The sequence below is a fragment of the Silurus meridionalis genome, chromosome 15 (genome assembly GCF_014805685.1).
Source record: "Silurus meridionalis isolate SWU-2019-XX chromosome 15, ASM1480568v1, whole genome shotgun sequence".
NCBI lineage: Eukaryota > Metazoa > Chordata > Actinopteri > Siluriformes > Siluridae > Silurus > Silurus meridionalis.
Genome location: NC_060898.1, coordinates 8,054,377 through 8,078,156, shown reverse-complemented (window position 1 = coordinate 8,078,156; position 23,780 = coordinate 8,054,377). Strand labels below are relative to the sequence as shown.

The 23,780-nt window shown below is 37.2% G+C and overlaps 1 protein-coding gene across 1 annotated transcript in view; it reads right to left on the bottom strand.

Moving 5' to 3' along the window:
* The window catches only part of shroom3 (shroom family member 3), an 89,294-nt gene that overhangs the window by 51,178 nt on the left and 14,336 nt on the right, over window positions 1-23,780 (bottom strand). The window contains 1 exon segment of the mRNA XM_046867305.1: window positions 9,008-9,162. Coding sequence (XP_046723261.1) covers window positions 9,008-9,162 — 155 coding nt within the window.

Here is a 23,780-nt window from a genome sequence, read left to right as displayed (position 1 = left end):
GCTGGTCCAGGAGGACCTTGGCCCAGCCAGCTATTGGATTCATCATTTTTCCTTACTGTGCAGTATAGAGTGACTATATTTTCATGAGTACCCGCCATTTTGCCTCTTAATGTAAGATGTGCTATTTCTGAGCTAAGCTTTTTTAAAGAGCTGATGAGTGCAATAATTCTTTGTTATTTTACATATTTCTGCCCAAAATAAGTTAAGTTTTAGTTGTGGTCATCAACTCTTCTTGGTGCCTTTAATGTTCATTCAAATTTAAGTTAATTGCTATTAACTCACCACAACAAATACACAATTTTAGTCTTTTGTATGCGTGTGTGTGTGTGTGTGTGTTTGTGAGCATATGTTTGTTCTTTGAGCACCTGCTCCATAGCGCACCTGTTCCCAGCTATGAATCATTATGTGCTGTGACTGCTAACACATCAAAACACACACACACACATACACAAGGGAATCTGTGTTTTGGTATACACCAGCTTGTGACCTCACGCAGCACCTAGGCAAATGCACAGCCTTTCAAAAATCGACCATTTTTATATATATATCACAAACGTAAGTATTCTCCTTACATTTCAGAAGCCATTTGTAGTATATCTTCTAAAGGAACAATACTATAAAAATAGAAATTGGATATAATTTAGAGTAGCAGTACAGATTTACTGTCCTCTGAGAACAACTCTTACAATTATTACTGTCTAAATTACTGGCAACATATGTGAGCACACCCTAAGTGAACATGTCAAAACTGCTAATATTTTGTGTGAGCATCATTGATATCTAGCACTACCTAAATCCTCCTGGGCATGGAATTTACCAGAGCTGCACAGGTTGTTGCTGGGATCCTCTTCCACTCCTCCAATGACATCATGGAGCTGATGGATGTTAGACATCTGGCGCACACCTTTCGCTTAAGGATGCCCAACAGGTGGTCAATAGGGTTCAGGTCTGGAGACAGATTTTGGCCACTCCACCATTTTCACCTTCAGCTTCCTCAGCAAGGCAGTCAGCAGTGTGTTTGGGGCCGTTATTATGTTGGAAAACTGCCAGCTTCTAAAGCGAGGGCATCATGTTTTGCTTGAAAATGTCACAGTACATGTTAGAATCAATGTTTCCCCTCAATGAACCGCACCTCCCCGGTACCAGCATCATGTAGCCCCAGACCATGAAGCTACCACCACCATGCTTGACTGTAGGCAAGACACAATTTTCTTGGTACTCCTCACCACACATGCTGAACACCGTCCAAGCTAAACAAGTTTATCTTAGTCTCGTCAGTGTGAGACTTTCTTGTGAGCCAAGTTCAGAAGAGAATTCCTTCTGGGATGACGGCCATGCAAAATGACTGACAAGCGGAAGTTCCGCTGGCAGCAATCTTGCGTCTTTTTTAAATATAATAATAATAATCTTTATTTTTTTATAGCGCCTTTAAAAGTAACATCCCAAATCGCTTTTCAAGCATAAAAGAAATACATTTTTTTTAATTAAAATAAATAATAGTAATAATAATAATACTAATAAGAAAAAAATTATAATAATAATATGAAAAAAAAGTAAATTAACATCACAGAATATGTCACACAAATAAAAAGATCATATAAAAGCTATCCTGAAAAAGTGACTCGGCCTGTCTAATCTCAGTGGGGAGAGAACTTCACAGCTTTGGTGTGAGGAAAAAGCCCGATCACAGCGTAAACCGGTAGGAGGAACAACTCGAAGACTGGAATTAGTGGAGCGGAGATCACGCCTTGGAGTGTAGACAGTTAAAAGTTGTGTCAAATAATGAGATGCTATACAATGTACAGCCTTATAGGTCAGCATTAGAATTTTAAAATCGATCCGGAATCTGACAGGGAGCCAGTGCAATGATTCCAAAACTGAAGAAATATGCTCACCAGACCTGGTCTTAGTCAGAATACTAGCAACTGAATTTTAAATAACCTGTTAATTGTTTAATGTAATTTTGAAACCCCAACAAGCAAAGCATGCATGAAAAAAACTAAAGATTTTTCAGATAAAAAATATATATATTTTTAAACTGTACTCTGAACATAAGTCATTTCAAGATTGTGTCAAAAATCACCCCAAGTTTTTTAGTTTTTTAATTGAAACTCCAAAACAGAGCCTTCTAATTTTAAGGTTTGAAAAACACATTTACTGGTTTGATGGAGTGAACTGATAAGTATTACCTCTATCTTATCACTATTTAGACATTTAGAAAATTCTGAGACATCCATATTTTCATTTCAGAAATGCAGTGTTCATGAAATACAATGGCTGCATTATTGCCAGGTTTTGTATGAATGTATAAGTGGGTGTCATCTGCTAAAAAGTGAAAGTTAAGGCCAAGAGATCTCAAAAGCTGACTATGAGGAAAGATGTACATACTAAAAATCAATGAACCCAATATTAAATCTTGTGGGACACCATTTTGAACTGAGCCAAATTCAGACTGATGTCTGACTGACCTTTTCCAATTCAAACTTCTTGGGAAAACCTCTGTATGACCCTGGCCACTGTACTCTAATTCAGTTTCAGGGTGTTAACGATCTTCTTATAGCTTGGGCCATCATGGTGAAGAGCAACAATTCTAATTCTCAAATCTTTAGCCATAAGGTTTCATGTTGAACATCCAGTGGTCAGTATGAGAGCTAAAAGCACCACATTTTAACTGCTTTCACACAAGACACACAAATTTGATGGTAATGGTTGTATGTTGAGTTATTTTCAGTAAATAAAACTGTAAACAAAAAACAGTAAATCTGTAATGCTATACAAGCTGCACATTGACTACTGTAAAATATATCCAAGATTAATTTCTATATTATTGTCCCTTGAGAAGATGTACTAAAATAGTTGCTGTAATGTGGAGTGTACTTACTTTTGTGAGATACTGTACACACTCACCCAAACTGGACTGGTAAAAACCAGAATAAAGGTTGAAATTGATTAAACAGAATGAATTCATGGATCCACCCTTACATTGTGTTAACATTCCAGGCTGGTTGAGGTGATATAATTGTTTTGTTCATTCAGCCACATGAACATTAGTAAAATCAGGCACTGATGTAAGGTGAGGAGGCTTGGGGGGCAGTCAGTGCAATTTACCCCAACGGTGTTCAATAGGGTTGAGGACAGAGCTCTTTAGACTAATCCAAACATTATTTGGTTATTCTTAATATTTGTGAGAATTTACAAAAATGTTTATTAATTAAATTGAGATGAAAACATTTAAGCCTCAAGAACAGAGAAGAATGAGCCCCACTGTGAATGTGTCCACTTGGAGACGGGCTCTGAGTTCCGATAACCACTTCGGCCCATGTTAATCATATCTTCATGAAGCTGATTTTATTCACAGGGGCATTGTCTAGCTAGAGCAGGTTTGAGTCTCCTAGTTCAACTGAAAGGAAAATGTAATGCTACTCCATCCAAAGATCATACACAAGATCATATACACTTTTTGTGCCTCTGTCCCCAATACAATACAAACACGCATGCACAAACTCAGACAAAGAATTAATTCTGGGCACACATTAACTCAAGCAACCATTCTGCCTTGTTTTGTTGATATCAAAATAAAGGAACAGTGAGAAGGGGAGAATTAGTGTGAGGAGGAAATAGATATAGGAAAATAGAAACAGAAAAGGTGGGCAGATGGTAGATGTGTGTGGTACTGTTAAATATTTATTACTCTGTATAATGTTTTTACTATACTGTCTACTGCTACACACACCCACAGACACAGACTCATTTCAGTTTTGAAAAGGAGAAGAAGAGAAGAAGGAGCATGAAGAACAAGATAAAAGTGGACTACTTATTTAACTGCTGCCCAAATATAATAAAAAATATTTTGAGGTCGGTGTATATTTAAGTGCATCATCTTCTTAGCCCTTTTTGACCCAATAAAATCTTATGAAATTTGCTTTATTTCCAGAATCTATCTATGCAGTGAATTCTCTTACCAGTTTCATACATGAGATAAAGTCTAAAAAATGTCTGTCAATATGCAGATCAAGTATAATACACAGATCAGCCATAACATTAACAAACCAGTCCAATGCTGTGTTGATATTCACTAAGCTGCCAAAAAATATCCCTTTCAGACATAGACACCACAAGGTCTCTGAACTATCAATCTGCTATCTACTAGCTCTGCTATCTGGAACCAAGATGTTAGCAGGGGATCCTTAAAGACCTGTAAGTTGCAATGTGGAGCATCCATAGATCAGACTTCACTGTCCAGCACATCCCACAGATGCTTGATTGGATTAAGATCTGTGGAATTAGTAATCCAAGTCAACTTTTTGTCTTATTGCTTAAACCTTTCCTGAACTATTATTGCAGTGTCATGAAATAGCTCTCGTCAAAGTCGCTCAGATCCTTACACTTGCCCATTTATCCTGTTTCCAAACAATCAACATTAAAAGCCGACTGTTCACTTGATGAACATCGAAGCATGCACTCAAATAAAAGTAGAGACACACTAGGTAAAATATAGCTTGATATCTATTAAAATTATCATGAGCCCAAAACCTTCTACTTGAACTACTTGAAGCATGCGATCTGCCCTGATCGGTGGCTTGCTGCGTGCTTGACAAGTTACTTTTTATCCACTCATAAATAAAACGACTGATTCAGCAACATGTAGTTGAGTAAAATGTACGATTTTTGACTTTGAAATCTAGTAAAGTAAAAGTACAAGTCTTCCCAAATGGAAATACATCCAGTAAAGTAAAGTAAAGAACAGAAAATGCTGCTTGCCTACAGTAACAAATTAAATTTTTCTTGTTACTGTCCACCAATGCAAATATCTCCCACCTCTTTACAGGTGTTAACTTTTCTTGTCTGTGGTGTTCATTTCATGGCTGATCAGCATAGTTATATATTTTATGTACTGCCAAGTCGAGCTTGTAGAATAATGCAAACTAAAATGTTTTTTAAAAAGTTATTTGCTCTTTTCAATCAGTCAGATCTATTTTTTAATGCTTTTAGATTGATATACCTTTATATAACTAAAGCAGTACAAAAAGCTAGTTAATAATATTTTTAATTGTTAATTATACTAATACATTTTCATTTTATATTTTTATTGGTTGTAGATTACTGAATAATATAATACATTTTTTTACACTGTGTTAATACTGTGTTTACACTGTGACCATTTATCGACAAAGGGTCTATAAAGCAGAAACCACACCTGATTCCACCTGTTTAATACATTGATCTTGGATTACAATAGACTATCAGGTGTGGCTTCTGTTTAGTTGGAATAAAAACCTCACTCACACCGGTCCGTTCTGGATAAGACTAGAAGCCATTGAGTCATGTCTAAATCGAAGACAATGTTGCCTTCATCCGGTCTATTTTAAAGTTAAATCATAAAGCATTTTATATAAGAGTCTATAAAGAGTAACTCGCGAAAAACCTGATAGTTCGCGAGAAGCCGCGAGTGGCTCGAAAGTTTGGAGTAACATTTCAAAACGGAGTTTGTACTAATAAATGACATTAAAATGTTTGAAAAACTATTTTATTATTAAATTATTCATTTAAAGTAGTAAATAAAACATTTATTACAAGTAATTCACAATTTTTGTTGCGTTTACAGTACAGTACACATATATATATATATATATATATATATATATATATATATACACAGAGCGAGAGAGAGAGAGAGAGAGAGAGAGAGAGAGAGAGTGTATACTGTATGTCCTTCAATGAAAACACACTATATTATAAAAAATTTGTGCACACTTGACTATCACACCCGTGTACTTTTAGAACATCCCTTTCCTTGACCCCCTTTGCAGTTATAATGTCTTCAATCTCCTGGGAAGTCTTTCCACTACATTTTAGAAAGTAGCTATGTGGAATGTTACCCATTTAGCCACAAAAGCATTAGTATGGTCGCTTATGTTGTAGGCTTGGAAGGCAATAAGCCTTTTAAATCATGCAAAAGGTGTTTAATAAATAATAGATTGAAGCCATGGGTCTGTGCAGGCAACTCAATTTCTTTCACACCAACCCTGGCTAACCACGTCTTCATGAAGCTGTGCACAAGACCACTGTCATACTAGAAAATGTTTGGAACCCTTAGTTCCAGTGTAGAGAAATTGTCTATCGACGTCTACCGTATAAAATAACATGGAAAAACTGTGCTTCTAACATAGAGTCTTCCATATTGGAAAAGACCCACATATGGGTGTGATGGTCAGGCGTTTACAAAGTTTTGGCCATATAATATATGATCTCAAACTCAGCTGCATCGTACACACAGATTTTCCCCACTTAAAATGCAGCAAAACCACTATTACACAACTTTAAAAAAAAGTGTAATGTTCTGGTAGCTTTGTAATGCAACTTTGGGGAAAATTATTGAGAAAGGTCCAACAAATCTCTATTTGCTCAAACTCCAAACTTCATTGCTCTAAGCAGTTCATTTAGTCCTATTCAAATACAGTGTCCTTAAAGTGGTCTCATGTTCCTTAGCAGCTCTGAATGATGATGTCAGGGTCCACACAGACACTGATGTCAGGCTCAGCTGGCTGTAGGTGTGTTTGTGTATATGCTAGAGATTTCACTCGAAACCTGGCACATGGGTGTACCTTTACCAGTAATTGGGCTCATGTATCAATCAGTAAAGTTGCATGTAAACGATTTTCCTTCGAAGCAAATTAAAACTTTAAAACAAACTTAAAACAAAATTTTTATAAAACTTCAGGCAACAGTACAATTTTAATTTTTATTTATTCATTTTTTAATGTCTTGTTGATTTCATCATGATTTACTGATATGAAATGACAAGGTTTTACGAAATATTCATTACATTTGTGTGTAAAGCATTGTGTGTGTGTGTGTGTGAAGCAGATCACAGAGATGACTGTCTGTCAGAATGGCTCTCAGTGGATTTATTCAGCATCATCAGTGAAAATGTTCGCAAGTCTTGCCAATTTATAGTGGCAACTTTCATCAGACACTCCTTTATAACTCCGGCTGCAGTGAAGGGTTTTCCATGCCACGCTATTAGGTGAGCTACCTCATAACTAGCTAATGTAGCATTTTCTTGTGCTTAATTATCATGAAAAAAAATAGTTGAGCAAGTCAGCTGCTAATTCTTTCACCTTTTAATTGTGCCTGGCAGCAGTGTAAGATTTAAAAGACTGATGTTTTTTTCATTACATTTCTTCAATTAAACAGATACATTTCCTGCTGACCTCAGTGAAGAAATATACATTTCCCCAAAATGTCTGAAATCTCCTGCATTCACTTTTGACTTTCCGTTTTCTTTGTGCAGTGATTTACCAAAATGTGATCAACAATAGTTTGTTGTTTTTAGCCCCTTCATACATCATAGCCCCTACGTACATCTGACTAACTGCCTTGGTTGCATGTAATAGCGACACCCTATGGTTATTTAGCGAATTTCATCTATTTCCTCTATATTGGGCCAGATTTGTATCATTCTTAAAATCCCTCTTGGGCTGCCACAGGACTGATAGAGGGCCGCATATGGCCCAAGAGCCTGACTTAATGTAATTTATATTCTGAGAGCTTGCTGTTACAGTCCGCAAGGAGAAACGGGCAGGCAGGAGATATTTGCTGTGTGGGCAGTTTGCTCCATGTTTTTTGTATGGTCATTTCAATGCAAAGTGTTTAACATCCTTAATTGAATTAAACACTAAAAAACAACACTTTCATTAATTGTTCATAAATATATACTTACTATACTATACTTCAATCCCCTCTGAAAGATTGATCCATTTTGAATTTCCACCTTGCGCTCAGTGTTCTAAAGATACACTCATAACCCTCACCAATACCAAGTGCTTATTAAAAATGATCAAAACGAAAGCTCCTTATTCTCTTCAGGATGCTCACCAGCCATCTATTCTTATCCTCTCAAATTCTCTCTGTGGTTCTTTCCTTCCGCTCCCCCATTTTCACCCACTCGCACAGCCAAACAGGTGACAAACAATTCCTGGCTTTATTACTATTTTACTAAGCCTGAGAAATGTCATGACTGAGTGTGTGTGTGTGTGTGTGTGTGTGTGTGTGTGTGTGTGTGTGTGTGTGTGTGTGTGAGAACACACCGAACCATTACAGACATTTTCACCAATCATAACGTCTGAGAAAAACCAGTACACCAAAAGAAACATTACTCCTCTTCAACCACTCAGATCTTTTTAAAACTGTAATATCAATCTACCAATCCGAATAATTTAACAATGCTCTCATTAAGAAGAGAGGTGGAACTCAGAATTACATAATTTCCACCATGTTCAAGTTTGTATGCCTCAGTCACAAAGTGGGGGGAAAACATGGCCGTCTCCATATTTGGTGTGAAGTGATACTTTGTTTACTGTTCATGCTGTGAGCAGCCATGGTGATGTATCGTAACATGCTGAACTCTAGATTGAGGAGACGGTCCAGAGTTTGTGAGTAGAAATATTGAGTAAAAGAAACATTTACTTTGGGTTTGCCTGGTTGGATATTGTGTGCCATGATCTTGTCAAATGCACCATTGTTAAACATTGCAGAAGATTCTACCAGTCAGCATGTCTTATTAATATCACAGAATTACCACCAACCAGAAAGCTTCAATAATAACATTGTTATTCCTTTAACCAATCAAAATAACATACAAAATCACTGTATCTTCAACCAAAACAAAATACCTTAAAATGTCACTCACACCAATGGGAAATTACTACAGCATTATTACGTCTACCCAGGCTGCCCTACACTGTGTGTGTGACACAGACACACACAGATGCACACAAACACTCACACACTTCTAAAGTATTCTTAAAGAATTAACGGTTCACAGTGTTCCTGCCAGAGCCTCTTAATACCATGTATTCAATTTCCAGATTTGATCAACTAAATCAGTCATGGCAGAATACACTGTATTACAGAAAGCATGGCCAGCATTATAATCAAATATTTCTTGGCAGGAAGTGTGTGGCTTGAAGTGTGTGTATGTATGTCAGGAAGTGTGTTTTCTGACCTTCGCACTGTGAGCTGAAGTGTTTTGTAGGATCCCTTGACCAGAGAGATGGCCTCTTGTCTGAACCCACTCAGCTCAACACCGTTGATGATGACCACTTCATCCCCGACCAGCAGGGGGCACTGTAGAGACCCGGCTTTCCCACCCAGCTCTACCTGTACACACACACACACACACACACACACACACACACACACACACACACACAAACTGTGAATGATTTATATACATATGCCAAAGGTGGCTTTGAAAATCCACACAGAAGGAATAAAGTACAAAAACATTTAAGTAAGGTTTCCTCTGGACCTGCAAACATGCACATTTGTAGCTGAAGCCTGGTAAGCTAAATGATATTATACCACATGAGGATAAATTCTAAAATGTGTTAATGATTTTACTTCATACCACAGTGCACATGTATTATTGAACCTCAAGGGTCACAAGGTTGCATTTTTGTTTAACAGCTCAACTAGTTCCAGCATTAACATGAACATTAACATAAAACAATTAGCATTACTTAAAAAGTAGCATAAAATAAATATGCTAGTTCTGCTGCGTTATTGTTTGTATAATAACAGCTCATTCAGAGACTTGTATTGTGCCTGCTCAACATCACCAATGACAAAATAATGGAGAAAAAATATATGTACATCATATCATTATTGATGTAATAATGATTTTTGTTAGGAGAAATTTCTAGAAGGTATCACAGTTATAAGCACTTTGTAATAATCACAGCACAAGAAAGTCTTCAGCACAAAAGAGCTTAGAACTTCTGGTTTAATAATAGAATGAAACAAGCTGTGTTTATAAAAGACAGAGGGGAGAATAGTGAGGGAATGATGTCGTTTATCAGAGATAAACATCAATCCAGCTATAACATAAGTGTCTGATGTTCTAAGTGCAAATCATTACAATGGGTAAAGTGTCATTCATTAATAAAATCTGAAATCATTGGTAAATCACAGTAATATAAGTTGAATAAAAGACTTTATGCTGTGCAGTTGTATTAAAAAAAAGAAAAGTCAATCAGTTTAACTCTGCTTTATAAAACTTCTTTTTTTCAACAAGTTCTAATATGAATTGGACAAGCAGCATCCAAGAGTAATTATTTTCTTATACTTGCACTGAGATGACACTGTTTGGATCACTTCAATTCCAAATCTAGCAAAAAGTCCACTGTAACAGTTACTACAGTAGCGTTAGTGACATCCTCATCAGACATGGCTAGATATAATGCCGCAAATATAAATGTAATATAATATAATAATTACTTAAAATACAAAACTTCAGGTGAAGATAAAAATGAAGAAAACTTTACTAGATGCGGTTTTTAAAGGCAATGTACAAATTATTGCAAGCTAGCTACTCATGGCTAGCCAACATTAGGGACAGTAATACAACTAATTTTCTTTTTCATTCCCATACCAAGTACTTTCAAGACTAGTATCATTAATAGTAATCGATTTCGACAGCATTTTTGTAAGCCATCAATATTAAACTGACTACAATCAACTGGACATCTCATTTGTTACAAGATTCTCTCAGAATGTAATGATGACAATATATGACAGAATTAGTGATATATTAGTAAATATTGAACTATTTGAACGGAGGATTGATATTTTTTAATGTGAGAAGCAATCCTCTCGATATAATGCCAGTATCAAAAATATCACTACTTTAGGGTCGAGATTTTTGCTCATAAGGTCAGGGGGTCAATCCCTTGAGCAAAGCACTCAACCCTACCTGCTCCAGGGGTGCCGTACTGTCAGTGACCCTGTGTTCTTACTCCAGCTTTCGGATGAGCTCAAATCTTTGTACCGTATTTTCCTGACTATTAAGAGCACCCATATATAAGCCACACCCACTGAATTTGACAAAGATTTTTATCTTAAAAATAAAACTCTACCTGTCTACATTAAAAATAATGAACTTAACCCAGGCTTTACCGGAAGACAGTGTCTGTTACACAGTGTAACGGGTGAAATATGTTGTGGCTCCTTTAAGAGCATAGCGGTATTTTGGGAATAGCCTGCCGTTTTGGGAATAGCCTGCCTGCCATTTTTCTGGTATAACTGCATGTGTGCAAGACCGAGGAATATGTCATTATTTTCTGATGCTCATTTCTAAGTTTCTTTGACCTGTAACGCTGTTGCCAAGAAATATTAAAAAGCACGAGTTTTGGAAACCTGTCTGTGCTTATATGATTTCTGTTGCAACTGGAGTTAGCGAGCTCTCCCTTCACCCAGACTCAACGCGTTACAACGGCTTGTATCTAAACAGTAGCCTACCAAGTAAGTCATTGTTCACTGTCTTCCTCCTTCCTTTCACAACTATTTCTCTCGGGAGTTTTTCTTTTGGCATCGTCGTGCGTTAAAAAATCTCCACCGGTGGAAGTTTTTTCTCCCGATGCCGTGCAGCTCAGAACACAGGTGAGGTGCTTTTTTTCGTTTCCGTTCGGAAATTTCATTGGTCAAATGTTATGACGCTCAGTTTTTTGGCTTGAAGTTTGTGAAACCAGGAAAAACCCAGGAAAAATCCACAAATTAGCCGCTTCGTTGTTTAAACCGCGGGAATCAAAACGTGGGGAAAAAACAGCGGCTTATAGTCCGAAAAATACGGTACATATAAAAAATTCATGTCTTTGTCTGTTTTCCTTTTATCTTTACTTTGTCATAGGCTGCTTGAGAATTTCCTTGTATGGTGTAATAAAATGTTTCCTGTACATATGACAATACACCCTTTCCTATTTGTCATGTTTTATTCCTTGCTCACATAGTTTTATTAAAATAAAAGCAATACCAAAATCAAAATTCCATGTTACTTGAGAAATAACTAAGCCATACCACAGTTTTCATTTTGTGCCATTTTTTATTCATTTAATACCATCCAAATTTTGAATGCTAGTTTCATGGCAGGTGTTTGTGTACAAATACTAAAGACCAAGATCTGATAATATCAAGATTAGCTTTACTGACTAAAGCTTTTCAGATTAGCAAGGTGGGTTAATGTGTATACGCTAAGCTCCTGCTGATGTGACTTATAGTTCGATTTACCCACATATAAAAAAAAAAGAAAAAAGCTAGTCCAAGATTAGTAAAAAAAAAAAATTGGCACATCCGTCCAACGCCCACATTGCCCTGTCTTATCTAAAGAGTCTAATGACAGGAAGCACTCATGCGGCATAAGAGTTTAAACAGTCCCACCGGGAAACCAAGTATGCGACATTTACACTGACCTAATGGGGTTGAATTTGGTAAAAGCTTTTGGGGCCTGCATTAAGACTTGCTGAGCACCATTCAAGCAGTGATAAACACACAGATAAGTATTCAGCTTTATCTCCAGTGTAGAAACATTCACTAAAAGTGCTGTTACAGAGACAAGGGCATTTAGTGTATCAAATAAGCAAGAGTCACTGAAAGTAAGAAAATGCTGTTATAGAACTTTGAGATAGAGTTCTTGCAATCCTGCAGTTTCTGAGGTCCAGTGTTTCAGTGATCACTAGATTTAAAGTGTTCCAGTCTAAGGTTTCCTAGGATATGTGTTAAGTGCTCTTTTTAAAGCCTAAGAATTTCCCAGAATTCATTATTAAGAAATGTTCCTAGAGTCCTAGATGCACAAGTGTTTTTTGCATCATAAATCCTTCCTTCCCATCCGTGATCTGGTTCCCATGATGACAAGTTACATGTGTTCAGGTTTGCATTGCTTTCTGACTTTTCTAATATGCTGATTACCCAGGTGTGTGCATCTGCACTGATTCATTTTCTTACAGGTATACCTTTGTTTTATCACAATGTCTCGTCAGTATTAATGTCACTGACGAGACATTGCGAGTGAAACTTTTGCCTGTTTGAGATACTTCGTTTTTCCAGTTGAACTTCCTGCTGCAGAAGCTGGCATGTTTTCCAGTTCTTTTGAATATGACCTTAATGTAATGCTATTTGCCTGTGTTTTCAAACTTGTGTGTTGTACTGTAACAATTAGGGCTGCTAGTATTGATTATTTTAGTAATCGATTATTCTAACGATTATTCTAACGATTAATCGAGTATAAAAACTTTTTCTTTATTAAAGAGCAATAAGAGAGAGAGAGAGAAAGAGAAAACAAGAGAGAAAAATAAGATATATATAGATATAATAAAGATAATATAAAGATATATTAGAGAGAAAATAAGACGGGTCTCTTAAAATGACCAAGTGATTTGTTTTTCTGTTTAAAAAATGTTTATTTTTCTTGCTAAAATTGCATACAAGTATATTGGTGAAAACAAAACCTATTAAGTGCATTTAATGGGCATATTAGATCAAAATAAATATAGAGTGTTCAAAAAGTCCCTCTGCAGTGGCTGTGTAGAGTAGGTTATGGGAAACTATTTGTTTAATAAAACTCATAATTATTCTCACTCGTATTTATTTATTAAATCTCGCGTATCGTAATGTGGGTTTTTTTTGTCTCTGGAAAAGCTGCTTGAAATTTTTCGACTAAATCCATGTATTTATTGCCAGCTTTAAAAACGTGCTCCACTACCTGCTTTACAAGGATGAGGGACTTTTTGAATGAACTGTGTATAAAAATAAAAAATAAAATGCATTTCAAATTACTTTAAAAACAGTAACCCCACTGTAGAGTGTTTTCTTTATGTTTTAGTTTGAAATTATCCCAAACATTGGAAAGTTTCTGGTGTTTTCTTTGGCCTGAATTTTTTCCTCGCCCCTTTGCTGTTTTCTCCCCATTCCTTCATTCTGTGTTACCTGTCCACCGAGGTCCAGAGTTTAGTGGGAAGTGCGTCAGTAATAATGGTCCGTGTAAAACACAGTGCTGCGTCTTTAGTTAAATGGACCAAATGAAGCAAAATAATTTGCCTCAATGAATTTTTGTAATCTAATTGCTCGAGTTACTCATGGAATCGCTACAGCCCTAATAATAATAACTTAAATGTAACTAAATAAATATGCACTTGTATCCTACTACTTATATGCTGCATGTTACATTCTGTTGCAGCTACTGCTGTTAGTTTATAACATGCCTCAGCAACCCGCTCTATACCAAACCTACTCCAAAATAAACCTACAGGATGCTAAATGTTGGATAGTTGAGTTTAATGGGAGCAATGGAATGTATGATGCTGGGACAGTAATTGTACACCTCACATTGCATACATTAAAGCCATAACGTGGAGGGGAATTTCTTAACAGGACATTTTGGGATTTTCAATCTGTGGTCATTTCTGTTTCGTATAACAAATTGGACAAAAACTACCGTAATTTACGAACTATAAAGCACACCCATATATAAGCCGCACCCACTGAATTTTACAAATATTTTTATTTTTAACATAAATAAGCCGCGCCTGTCTATAAGCCGCAGTGTCTACACTGACACTAATGAACTTCAAACAGGCTTTAACAAAAGTGTCTGTTACACGGTGTAACGGATGAAATATGTTGCGCTTCGTTTAGGAGCAGAGCGGTATTTTGGGAATAGCCTGGCACTGCATTTTTCCGCTATTACTGCATGTGTGCAAGACCAAGGATTATGTCCTTATTATTTTCTGATGCTCATTTCAAAGTTTCTTTGACTAACCCATAACGCTGTTGCCAAGAAAAATAAAAAAGCACGCTCTCCCGTCACCCTGACTCAACACGTTACAACGGCTTGTATCTAAACAGTAGCCTACCAAGAAAGTCATTGTTCACTGTCTTTCTCCTTCCTTTCACAACTATTTCTCTCGGGAGTTTATCTTTTGGCATCGTCGTGCGTTTAAAAAAAAACTTTTTTTCTCCCGATACAGTGCAGCTCTAAACACAGGTGAGGTGTGTTTTTTCGTTTCCATTCGGAAATTTCATTGGTCTAATGTTTTGGTGCTCAGTTTTTTGGCATGAAGTTTGTGAAACCGGGAAAAACCCAGGAAAAATTCCTGGTAAGCCATGAAGGTTTCATGCAGCACCTTGCAGTAGAAGATTTCCATCATGAAAACCCTAAAGAGTTTAGTCTAAAAATTCTGCACACTCTATTGTAAATTAAAAGAGATTTACAAACGACAAGCAGATTGCAGGGAAGCAGTTTGGAGTATTTCAGCGAAAAAGCTGAGGACTCAACACTGCCCTCTATCTTTCATCCTCTAGAAGAAATACTTACATGAAGTACTTCACAACACTACAAAACAAAACATTTACAACAGTCCAATGTACCGGGAAAATAAAGCGCAGAGAACATTCCGAGCTGACTTCTGTTTCTCAACACACACATAATAAACGATGCCTCCTGTTGTGTTTTACTTCCTGTGACATTCTTGGTTGTTTGTCTTTTCCTTGTTTCTCCCTTTAGGCTATGTTGCAACTGTGCATGGTCATTCATAAGAATGTGTTTTGACAAAAATGAGTCCTATAGTGTTTTCCAGACAAGAATATCAAAAATAATAGAAGATTGAAAAAAGTTAAGTATAACATTTTATGAATGGGGAATGAAAAGAACTTCATCCTCAACTGAGGATGAATAATAAGCAAAGTCTCACATTTATACCAGTGTGCATGATAAACACTAAGTCTCAGTAATCTAGTGTATGGCATGTTTACTACAGCTACAGAACACAAGTCAGCAGTATGTAACAGTCCATTTAAGCATTTTACAGATTACACCTGCTGTTAAAACAGCTTTATTGTTGCTAAAACCAAACTTTGAAAAAGTAGCATGCCTCTTTTACTACTAGATACATTAATGCTACTCAACTTGCCTTACACAGATCTCAGAGGTGCCAGCACATGCATATTTCCTCTTCAAGTGCTGTTTTTTATTTATATTTTTTGTTACAATTTGTTCCATGTTTTCTGCACAGTGATGTGAGGAAAATTATTACCAAATTATTGCATTAGCAAAGAGGGAACACATTTTCCGGCAATGTGTTCATTAGAGGTTTGATACAAAACATTTGGAATCATTGTGATTATTTCACTATTCTCAAATTAACTTTAACCATTTCATGCATCAATTATTTTATGAACATAATTTTTTTTCACTTAATACAACTATACAAATAAAACTGAATTAAACTAAATACAATTTGTATTAAAAAAGGTAAATGATGTAAATGTCTGCTTGTAGAAATGCCCTGAGCTAAAAAAAAAAAAAAAAAAAGAAGAAGAAGAAGAAGAAGAAGAAGAAAAAGGGATAAAGCAGAGTACCTGGAATGCATATTTATCATATTTGTACAAAAATAGTCAAAATTCAAGTCTAAAATAGTTTGTGTTAACTACAAGGTCGAAAATATACTACAGCAAATATTATCAATACAAACTAAAAGCTAAGGTGTTCATTGGCACAAATGTTTTCTTTTCACTTAATATTGGAATAAAAAAAAAAAGGAAAAGAATGAAGAAAGAAAAAACCCTTTAAAAAATGACTTAGGGCTTTTTATTTAATATCCATACACGTGCATTTAGAGCTATTCATTTAATCTCCATAAGTGAGGATTTAGGTTTATTTACATACTATCCACAAGTGTAGACCTAGAGCTCTCTATATAATATCCATATGTGTGAATTCAGAGCTCTCTATATACTATCTACAAGTGTAGACCTAGAATTCTCTATATTAGCATGCCAAATATACTCAACATCCAAACTTCTAACTATAGATTGTAGTTAGCATTTAAAACCAAGTCAAACAATGTCTTTGATTCTTTTTAACTTTTCACCACTCTCAGCTCTGGAGTCAAGCATAAGGGTTTGTCTGTCAGACAGGGACTGCATTTGGGAACGCTTCTAGGAAAAGCAGCAGCTCAAGAGACGATCCTGCTTTTTGTTATCCAAGATGCATGAAGTGCATGGTTGGCTTGTTAGGGTGTGTATGCATGTGTGTATGTATCTCGCTGTAGTCTCTCTATTACGCTTTTCTTTTTTAATATATACACCTAATATATATACTTGAGCAAAAGCTATTGGAAATTCCTTAGCTGACATTCTTCTTTCCTCTCAACTCCTTTGCCCTCCTCCTCCTCCTCCTCTTCTGCTCTCTTGACTCAGTGTCTTATACGCTTTCTCACTCTCGTTCTCTCTTGTTCTCTCTCTCTCACAGTCTCTCTGTCTTTCCACCTCCCTTGTTTGCTCTCTGTCTATGTTGGATCCCTGCCTGGGTTGCATTCCATTCTTCACTTCGCAGTTTGTAATGGGGACTGTATATGAAAAGATAAAGCATCATATTATGATTATTATTCCATGTCATATGATTTTAAATCTCATAAAAATGAACCTGTTTCGTAAAGTTGCACTGATCAAAATAAAACATTGCAAAATCACGCAAATCAGCCCGGGCTTGCGCGTCTTAGATTTATGTGTTTTCGCAGTTATTCATCCAAACACAGAACCGTTTATCTGTAGCATCTAAAGCAGGTCACACAATAACACATTTAGCAGTCGGTTAGAGGCTTTATTCAGCCTTCTCCAATAACATTATGAGACAGATAAGAAAATTGTACAAAAAAAACAAACAAAAAAAACCTGTATGCAAAGATTGAGCAAGAGAAAGAATGTGCTGGATGAGTACCTTTGGTTTTATCTTGTTAATGCACTGCCATTAACAACAATGCAGAGACGGATAACAGAGATGGCAGAGCACTAGAACTTCTCAGAAAGTTTGCAGGTTGTGACCTTATATCTTTTTCCTTTTTTTTATACATAAACACACACACCGTCCACAGAGAACAGCCTAAATGCACAAAAAACTCTAAACTAATAGAGAGTTTGCAATAAACTGTATAAAGTCTGCTTTTAATCATATAATAACAATTGTATATTTTATGAACATGGTATGTCTAAATGATTAAGTAAAATAATAATAATAACAATAATAATAACTAAATACTTGAGGACATAATGTACTGTAGAAATACTTTTTTGAATATAATCGAAACATAGAAAATGTCCATGACTTACAGAGTAAATAAACGGTCAGTTCATTCAATCTATAGTACAGATTTACTGTCCTCTGAAAGTAACTCAACATGAGCTGCACAGGTTGTTGCTGGGATCCTCCACAATGATATCACGGAGTTGCAGGATGTTAGACAAATGGCGCTTCTTCACCTTCCCCTTAAGGATGCTCCTCAGGTGCTCAATAAGGTTCAGGTCTGGAGACATACTTGGCCACTCCATCATCTTCACCTTCAGCTTCCTCAGCAAGGCAGTTGTCATCTTGGCGGTGTGTTTGGAGTAATTTTCATGTTGGAAAACCCAGTTTCGAGAGGTAAAGCATCATGTTCTGCTTCAGAATGTCATAGTACATGTTAAAATCCATGTTTCCCTCAATGAACTGAAGCTCCCCAGTACCAGCAGCCCTCATGTAGCCTCAGACCATGATGCTACCACCACCATGCTTGACACGATTTTCTTGGTGCTCCTCACCAGGGCGTCGCACACATGCTGGACACCATCTGAGCCAAACAAGTTTGTCTTAGTCTCATCAGAACACAGGACATGGTTCCAGTAATTCATGCTCTAGGACACGTTCTTCAGAAAATTGTTTGCAGGCTTTCTTGTGAGCCAGATTTAGAAGAGGCTTCCTTCTTGGAGACGGGCATACAAACCGACTTGTTGCAGTGTGTGGCATATGGTCTGAGCACTGACGAGTGGACCCTTAGGTTCTGCAACCTCTAAAGCAATGCTGGCAGCACTCATGCATCTGTTTTTTGAAGCAGATTCTGCACCTGACACACAGCACGAGGACTCAACTTCTTTGATTGACCATTGCAAAGCCTGTTCCTAGTGAAACCCATCTTGAAACCTCTTGAAACCTCTGTATGACCCTGGCCACTGTACTGCAACTCAGTTTCAGGGTGTTACTGATCTTCTTATAGCCTCAGCCATCTTTGTGGAGGACAACAATTCTAATTCGCAAATCTTTAGAGAGTCTTTTCCACGAGGTGCCAGGTTGAACATACAGTGGTCAGTATGAGAGAATTGTTTCAATAGCAACAATTTTTAACTGCTTTAATACAAGTTTGTATGGTTGTCTTACACAAATTTGTATGGTCCTGTCAAGCAGACAACATGAACATGGTAAATAGGAGATGTGGCTTTGCATAGGTAAGCGTGGGTTTGGGTTTTCTAGTTTAAGTGAAGGGAAAATGTAATGCTACCACCTACTAAATCATCTAATATGCTTCCAAATCTGTGGTAACAGTTTGGGGAGGAACCAGATATGGCTGGAAAAATCAGGTGTTCCAAATACTTTTTCCATATCTTTAGCTTTACTGCTTCAAAAGAAACAGCATGATAATGATTTGAAAATTATGTGAGACAAAACCTGTAGTGAGCTCATAGCTCTCTCTCTCTCTCTCTCTCTCTCTCTCTCTCTCTCTATATATATATATATATATATATATATATATATATATATATATATATATATATATATATATATATATATATATATATATATATATATATATATATATATATATATGACCTGCAAGTAGCATCCTCACAGCCATGTTTTTTTTTTTTACTCATCAATGTGACTTTCTCATTAAATCTATATCTGCCTTTCAAAAAGCATTTTTTTGGCATTGCTGAATGCACTATTTTATGTTACAGCCTTATTCCATGATGGAATCAATTCATTATTTTTCTTATAATTCCACAAACAATACCCCATTATAAACTTCTTTCGGCTTCTCCCATTAGGGGTCGCCACAGCGGATCATCTGCATGTTTGATTTGGCACGTTTTTACGCTGGATGCCCTTCCTAACGCAACCCTCCCCATTTATCCGGGCTTGGGACCGGCACTAAGAGTGCACTGGCTTGTGCAACCCTAATTGCTGGGGTTGGTTCCCTGACTGGTGTTCAAACCCGGGCCGCAGCGGTAAAAGCGGCGCATCCTAACCACCCCATAATAACAATGTGAAAGAAGTGCGTTTGAAATATTTGCGGCGTACCCTCAGGAACGTATTAAGTGGTGAGTTGCACGTTTGTCTCAACCCTGCCTCGCACTTTAAGCGCATTTTTGTAATTTTTATTATCATTATTATTATTATTAAACTTGAAACATACACAATAATGCCAGGGGTATAAATAAAAAAAATGAATCCAGAGTTAGCGCAGTGTCTACTCACTCCGTACCAGAAATAAGATTTGTTTTGTGCATGCATGACCAGGAAGTAGCTAGCGGCTAATGCTAACTAAATGAATTATTTGGCGTTTTATGTCCAGTTTCAAGAATTTCTCTTAAAAGTAGAATATCCTGAAACTTCTGCATATCGAGAGAGTGAATGGATAAAGAATAGAAGGAATTAAGACATTTGTTAAACTATGCTGAAATAAGTGGAACAGTATGTAGAACATATCTTAAATATTAGAAACTTTCTAGAAATACTAGAAATTTTTCGTGAAATACTACAAAATGTAATATTAAATGTAAAACACACACACACACTTACATACACATTTTACCCAAATAGTGTCTAACAAATGTAAACTATTTACATTTTTCCATTTCTTTAATTTTATTTAATCACTTTGTGACAATTGTTTGCTTAATGTAATCAATATAATAAAAAGTATAAAGCATTAATTAAATTTATTCTATTTTATTTTTATAAAATATTATAAAACATAATTTTAAAATATTTAATCAAGCAGGCATTTTATTTTAAATTGTTTTAAAAACTGTTGTTCACAAATGTTAATATTAAACGAGAAGCAATTTTAGGTTTTCTCCCCTTTAACCATACTGAAATCAAACCGAAGCATGAATTAAAAACCGATGTACATACTGAACCATGAATTTTATGTCGCGTTACACACCTACAAGCTAGATAATTGGTATGGTAAACAAAACATAGAACATTTTCTGTGTAGTATTTACTAATTACTTTTTAGTTATTACTACATTAGCAGTACTTTTCCTTAAATGAATGTGTTTTATACTCTTTCCGCCACGCATAAAATGTTGGCAATAAAGTTTATCGCTGGTTTAAAGAAACCCACAAACATTACAGCATAGACTTTACAATGTATTGAAAAAGCAAACCCGATTAGAGTTGGATTAAATAGCAAGATAACACTCATGTTCCCACCCCAACTCTCGCAGCTGCATGCCAACTTGGGGCTACAACTTCAAGGAAACTTGCGTATCCTTCTACAAGATCTAAGCAAGCTGGTAACACAAGATCTCGGTACTTTACTGTTCTGGCTCTTTAGACATGGAATGAGCTTTCCTTCCATTTCAAACGGTTTTATGTCTCAGGCCTTTTCACAAAAGAATAAAGGCCTAATTCTTATAAAATCCCTGATTAGCAATCACAGTCTCTTCTGAAAGCACTGGAATATCAATACCAATTAAATGTTTTTGCTATTTACTAAGACTATCAAACAAACTAAACCCAGACATTAGGGTTGCACAAGCCAGTGCACTCTTAGTGCAGGTCTTAAACCCGGATAAATAGAGAGGGTTGAGTTAGGAAGGGCATCCAGCATAAAAGATGTGCCAAATCAAATATGCAGATCGCGAATCAGAATTTCATACCGGAGGACCGGGTTACCAACGACTGCCACAGGTATCGTTAGCCAACAGGGTGCCAGTGGAATTTGGGCTACTGTTTGCCAAAGGAGGAGAAGGAGAGGAGGAAGACAACTCCAGAGATGGCAGGAAAAGGAGAAGTGTAGGAGAGTGGAGGTTTGAGTTGGTATTTTAAATGATGGTACTATAACTGGTGAAGAGAGAGATGTAGCTGATATGATGGAGAGGAGAAAGGTTTTCAGGAGAGGGAGGGGGAGGAAATGGAGTAAGGCCAGGAACATTGGAGGTGGGTTTAAACTGTTCTATCATTGTGTAGATAGCAAGAGAAATGGTGTAGGGGTGATTCTAAAGGAAGAGTACAGTAAGAGTGTAGTGGAGGTGAAGAGAGTTTCTGATAGGATGATGAACGTGAAGCTGGAATTTAAAGAGGTGATGATAAATCAGTGCTTATGCTCCACAGTCATCAGTGCTTATGCTCCACAAGTGGGTTGTGAGATGGAGGAGAAGGAAAAATTCTGGAGTGAGATAAAGTGGTGGAGAGTGTACCTAGGAAAGAAAGATTGGTGATTGGGGCAGACTTCAATGGCCATGTTGGTGAAGGGAACAGACTTGATGAGGAGGTGATGGGTAGGTATGGCCTTAAGGAGAGGAATGTGGAAGGGCAGATAGTTGTAGATTTTGCTAAAAGAATGGAAATGGCAGTCGTAAATACTTATTTTAAGAAGAGCAGAGGAAGGTACTCAAAGGTGGACTATGTTCCATGCAGAAGATGCAACCTGAAAGAGATTGGGGACTGTAAGTTGTTGGCAGGGGACAGTGTAGCTAGACAGCATTGGATAGTGGTTTGTAAAATGGTTTTCGAGGTGAAGAAGAAAAGGAGACTAAGGACTGAAAAAAGGATAAGATGGGGGAAACTGAAAGAGGAAGACTGTAGTGTGAGATTCAGGGAAGAGGTCAGACAGGGACTCGGTGGTGGTGAAGAGGTGCTGGATAATTAGGCAACTACTGCAGAAATAATAAGGGGGACAGCTAGGAAGGTACTTGGTGTGACATCTGGAAAGGGAAAGGAAGACACAGAAACCTGTTTGTGGCATGAGGAAGTTTAGGAAAGCATACCAGAATTGGGAGAGATGTGAAAAGTAGGCAGGAGTAGAAGGAGATGCGGCAGCAGGTAAAGAGGGATGTGGCAAAAGCCAAGGAAAAGGCATATAAGGAGCTGTATGAGAAGTTGGACACTAAGCAAGGAGCAAAGAATTTGTACAGATTGGCCAGGCAGAGGGACCGAGCTGGGAAGGATGTGCTGCAAGTTAGAGCAATAAAGGATGCAGATGAAAACGTGTTGACTAGTGAGGAGAGTGTGTTGAGAAGGTAGAGGGAGCATTTTGAGCAGCTGATGAACAAGGAAATTGGGGGGCAGAAGGTTGAATGATGTGGAGATGATGAAGCAGAAGTGGATAGGATTAGTAAGGAGGAAGTGAGAGCAGTGGTTAAGAGGATGAAGAGTGGAAAGTCGGTTGGATCAGATGACATACCGTTAGAAGCATGGAGATGTTTAGGAGAGATGGCAGTGGAGTTTTTAAACCAGATTGTTTAACTAAATTTTGGAAGGTGTGAGGATACCTGAGGAATGGAAAAGGAGTGTGCTGGTACCGATCTTTAAGAATAAGGGAGATGTGCAGACCTGCAGTAACTACAGGGGAATAAAGTTGATCAGTCACACCATGAAGTTATGGGAAAGAGTAGTGGAAGCCAGGCTGAGAGAAGAGGTGACCATGTGTGAGCAACACACAAGTGGTTCCATGCCAAGGAAGAGCACTACAGACCCAATATTTGCTTTGAGAATGTTGATGAAGAAGTATAGAGAAGGTCAGAAGGAATTGCATTGTGTGTTTGTGGATCTAAAGAAAATGTATGACAGGGTGCCGAGAGAGGAGTTGTGGTACATGTCCGAGGAAATCAGGTGTGTCAGATAAGTATGTGAGGGTGGTGCAGGACATGTATGAGGACAGTGTGACAGCAGTGAAGTGTGCAATAGGAACGACAGACTGGTTCAAGGTGGAGGTTCGAATGCATCAAGGATCAGCTTTGAGCCCTTTCCTGTTTGCAGTGGCGATGGACAGGTTGGCAGACGAGGTCAGACAGGAGTCTCAATGGACTATGATGTTTGCAAAAGATATTGTGATTTGTGGTAAGAGTAGGGAGCAGGTTGAGAAAAGCCTGGAGAAGTGGAGGTACGCGCTGGAGAGAAGGAGAAT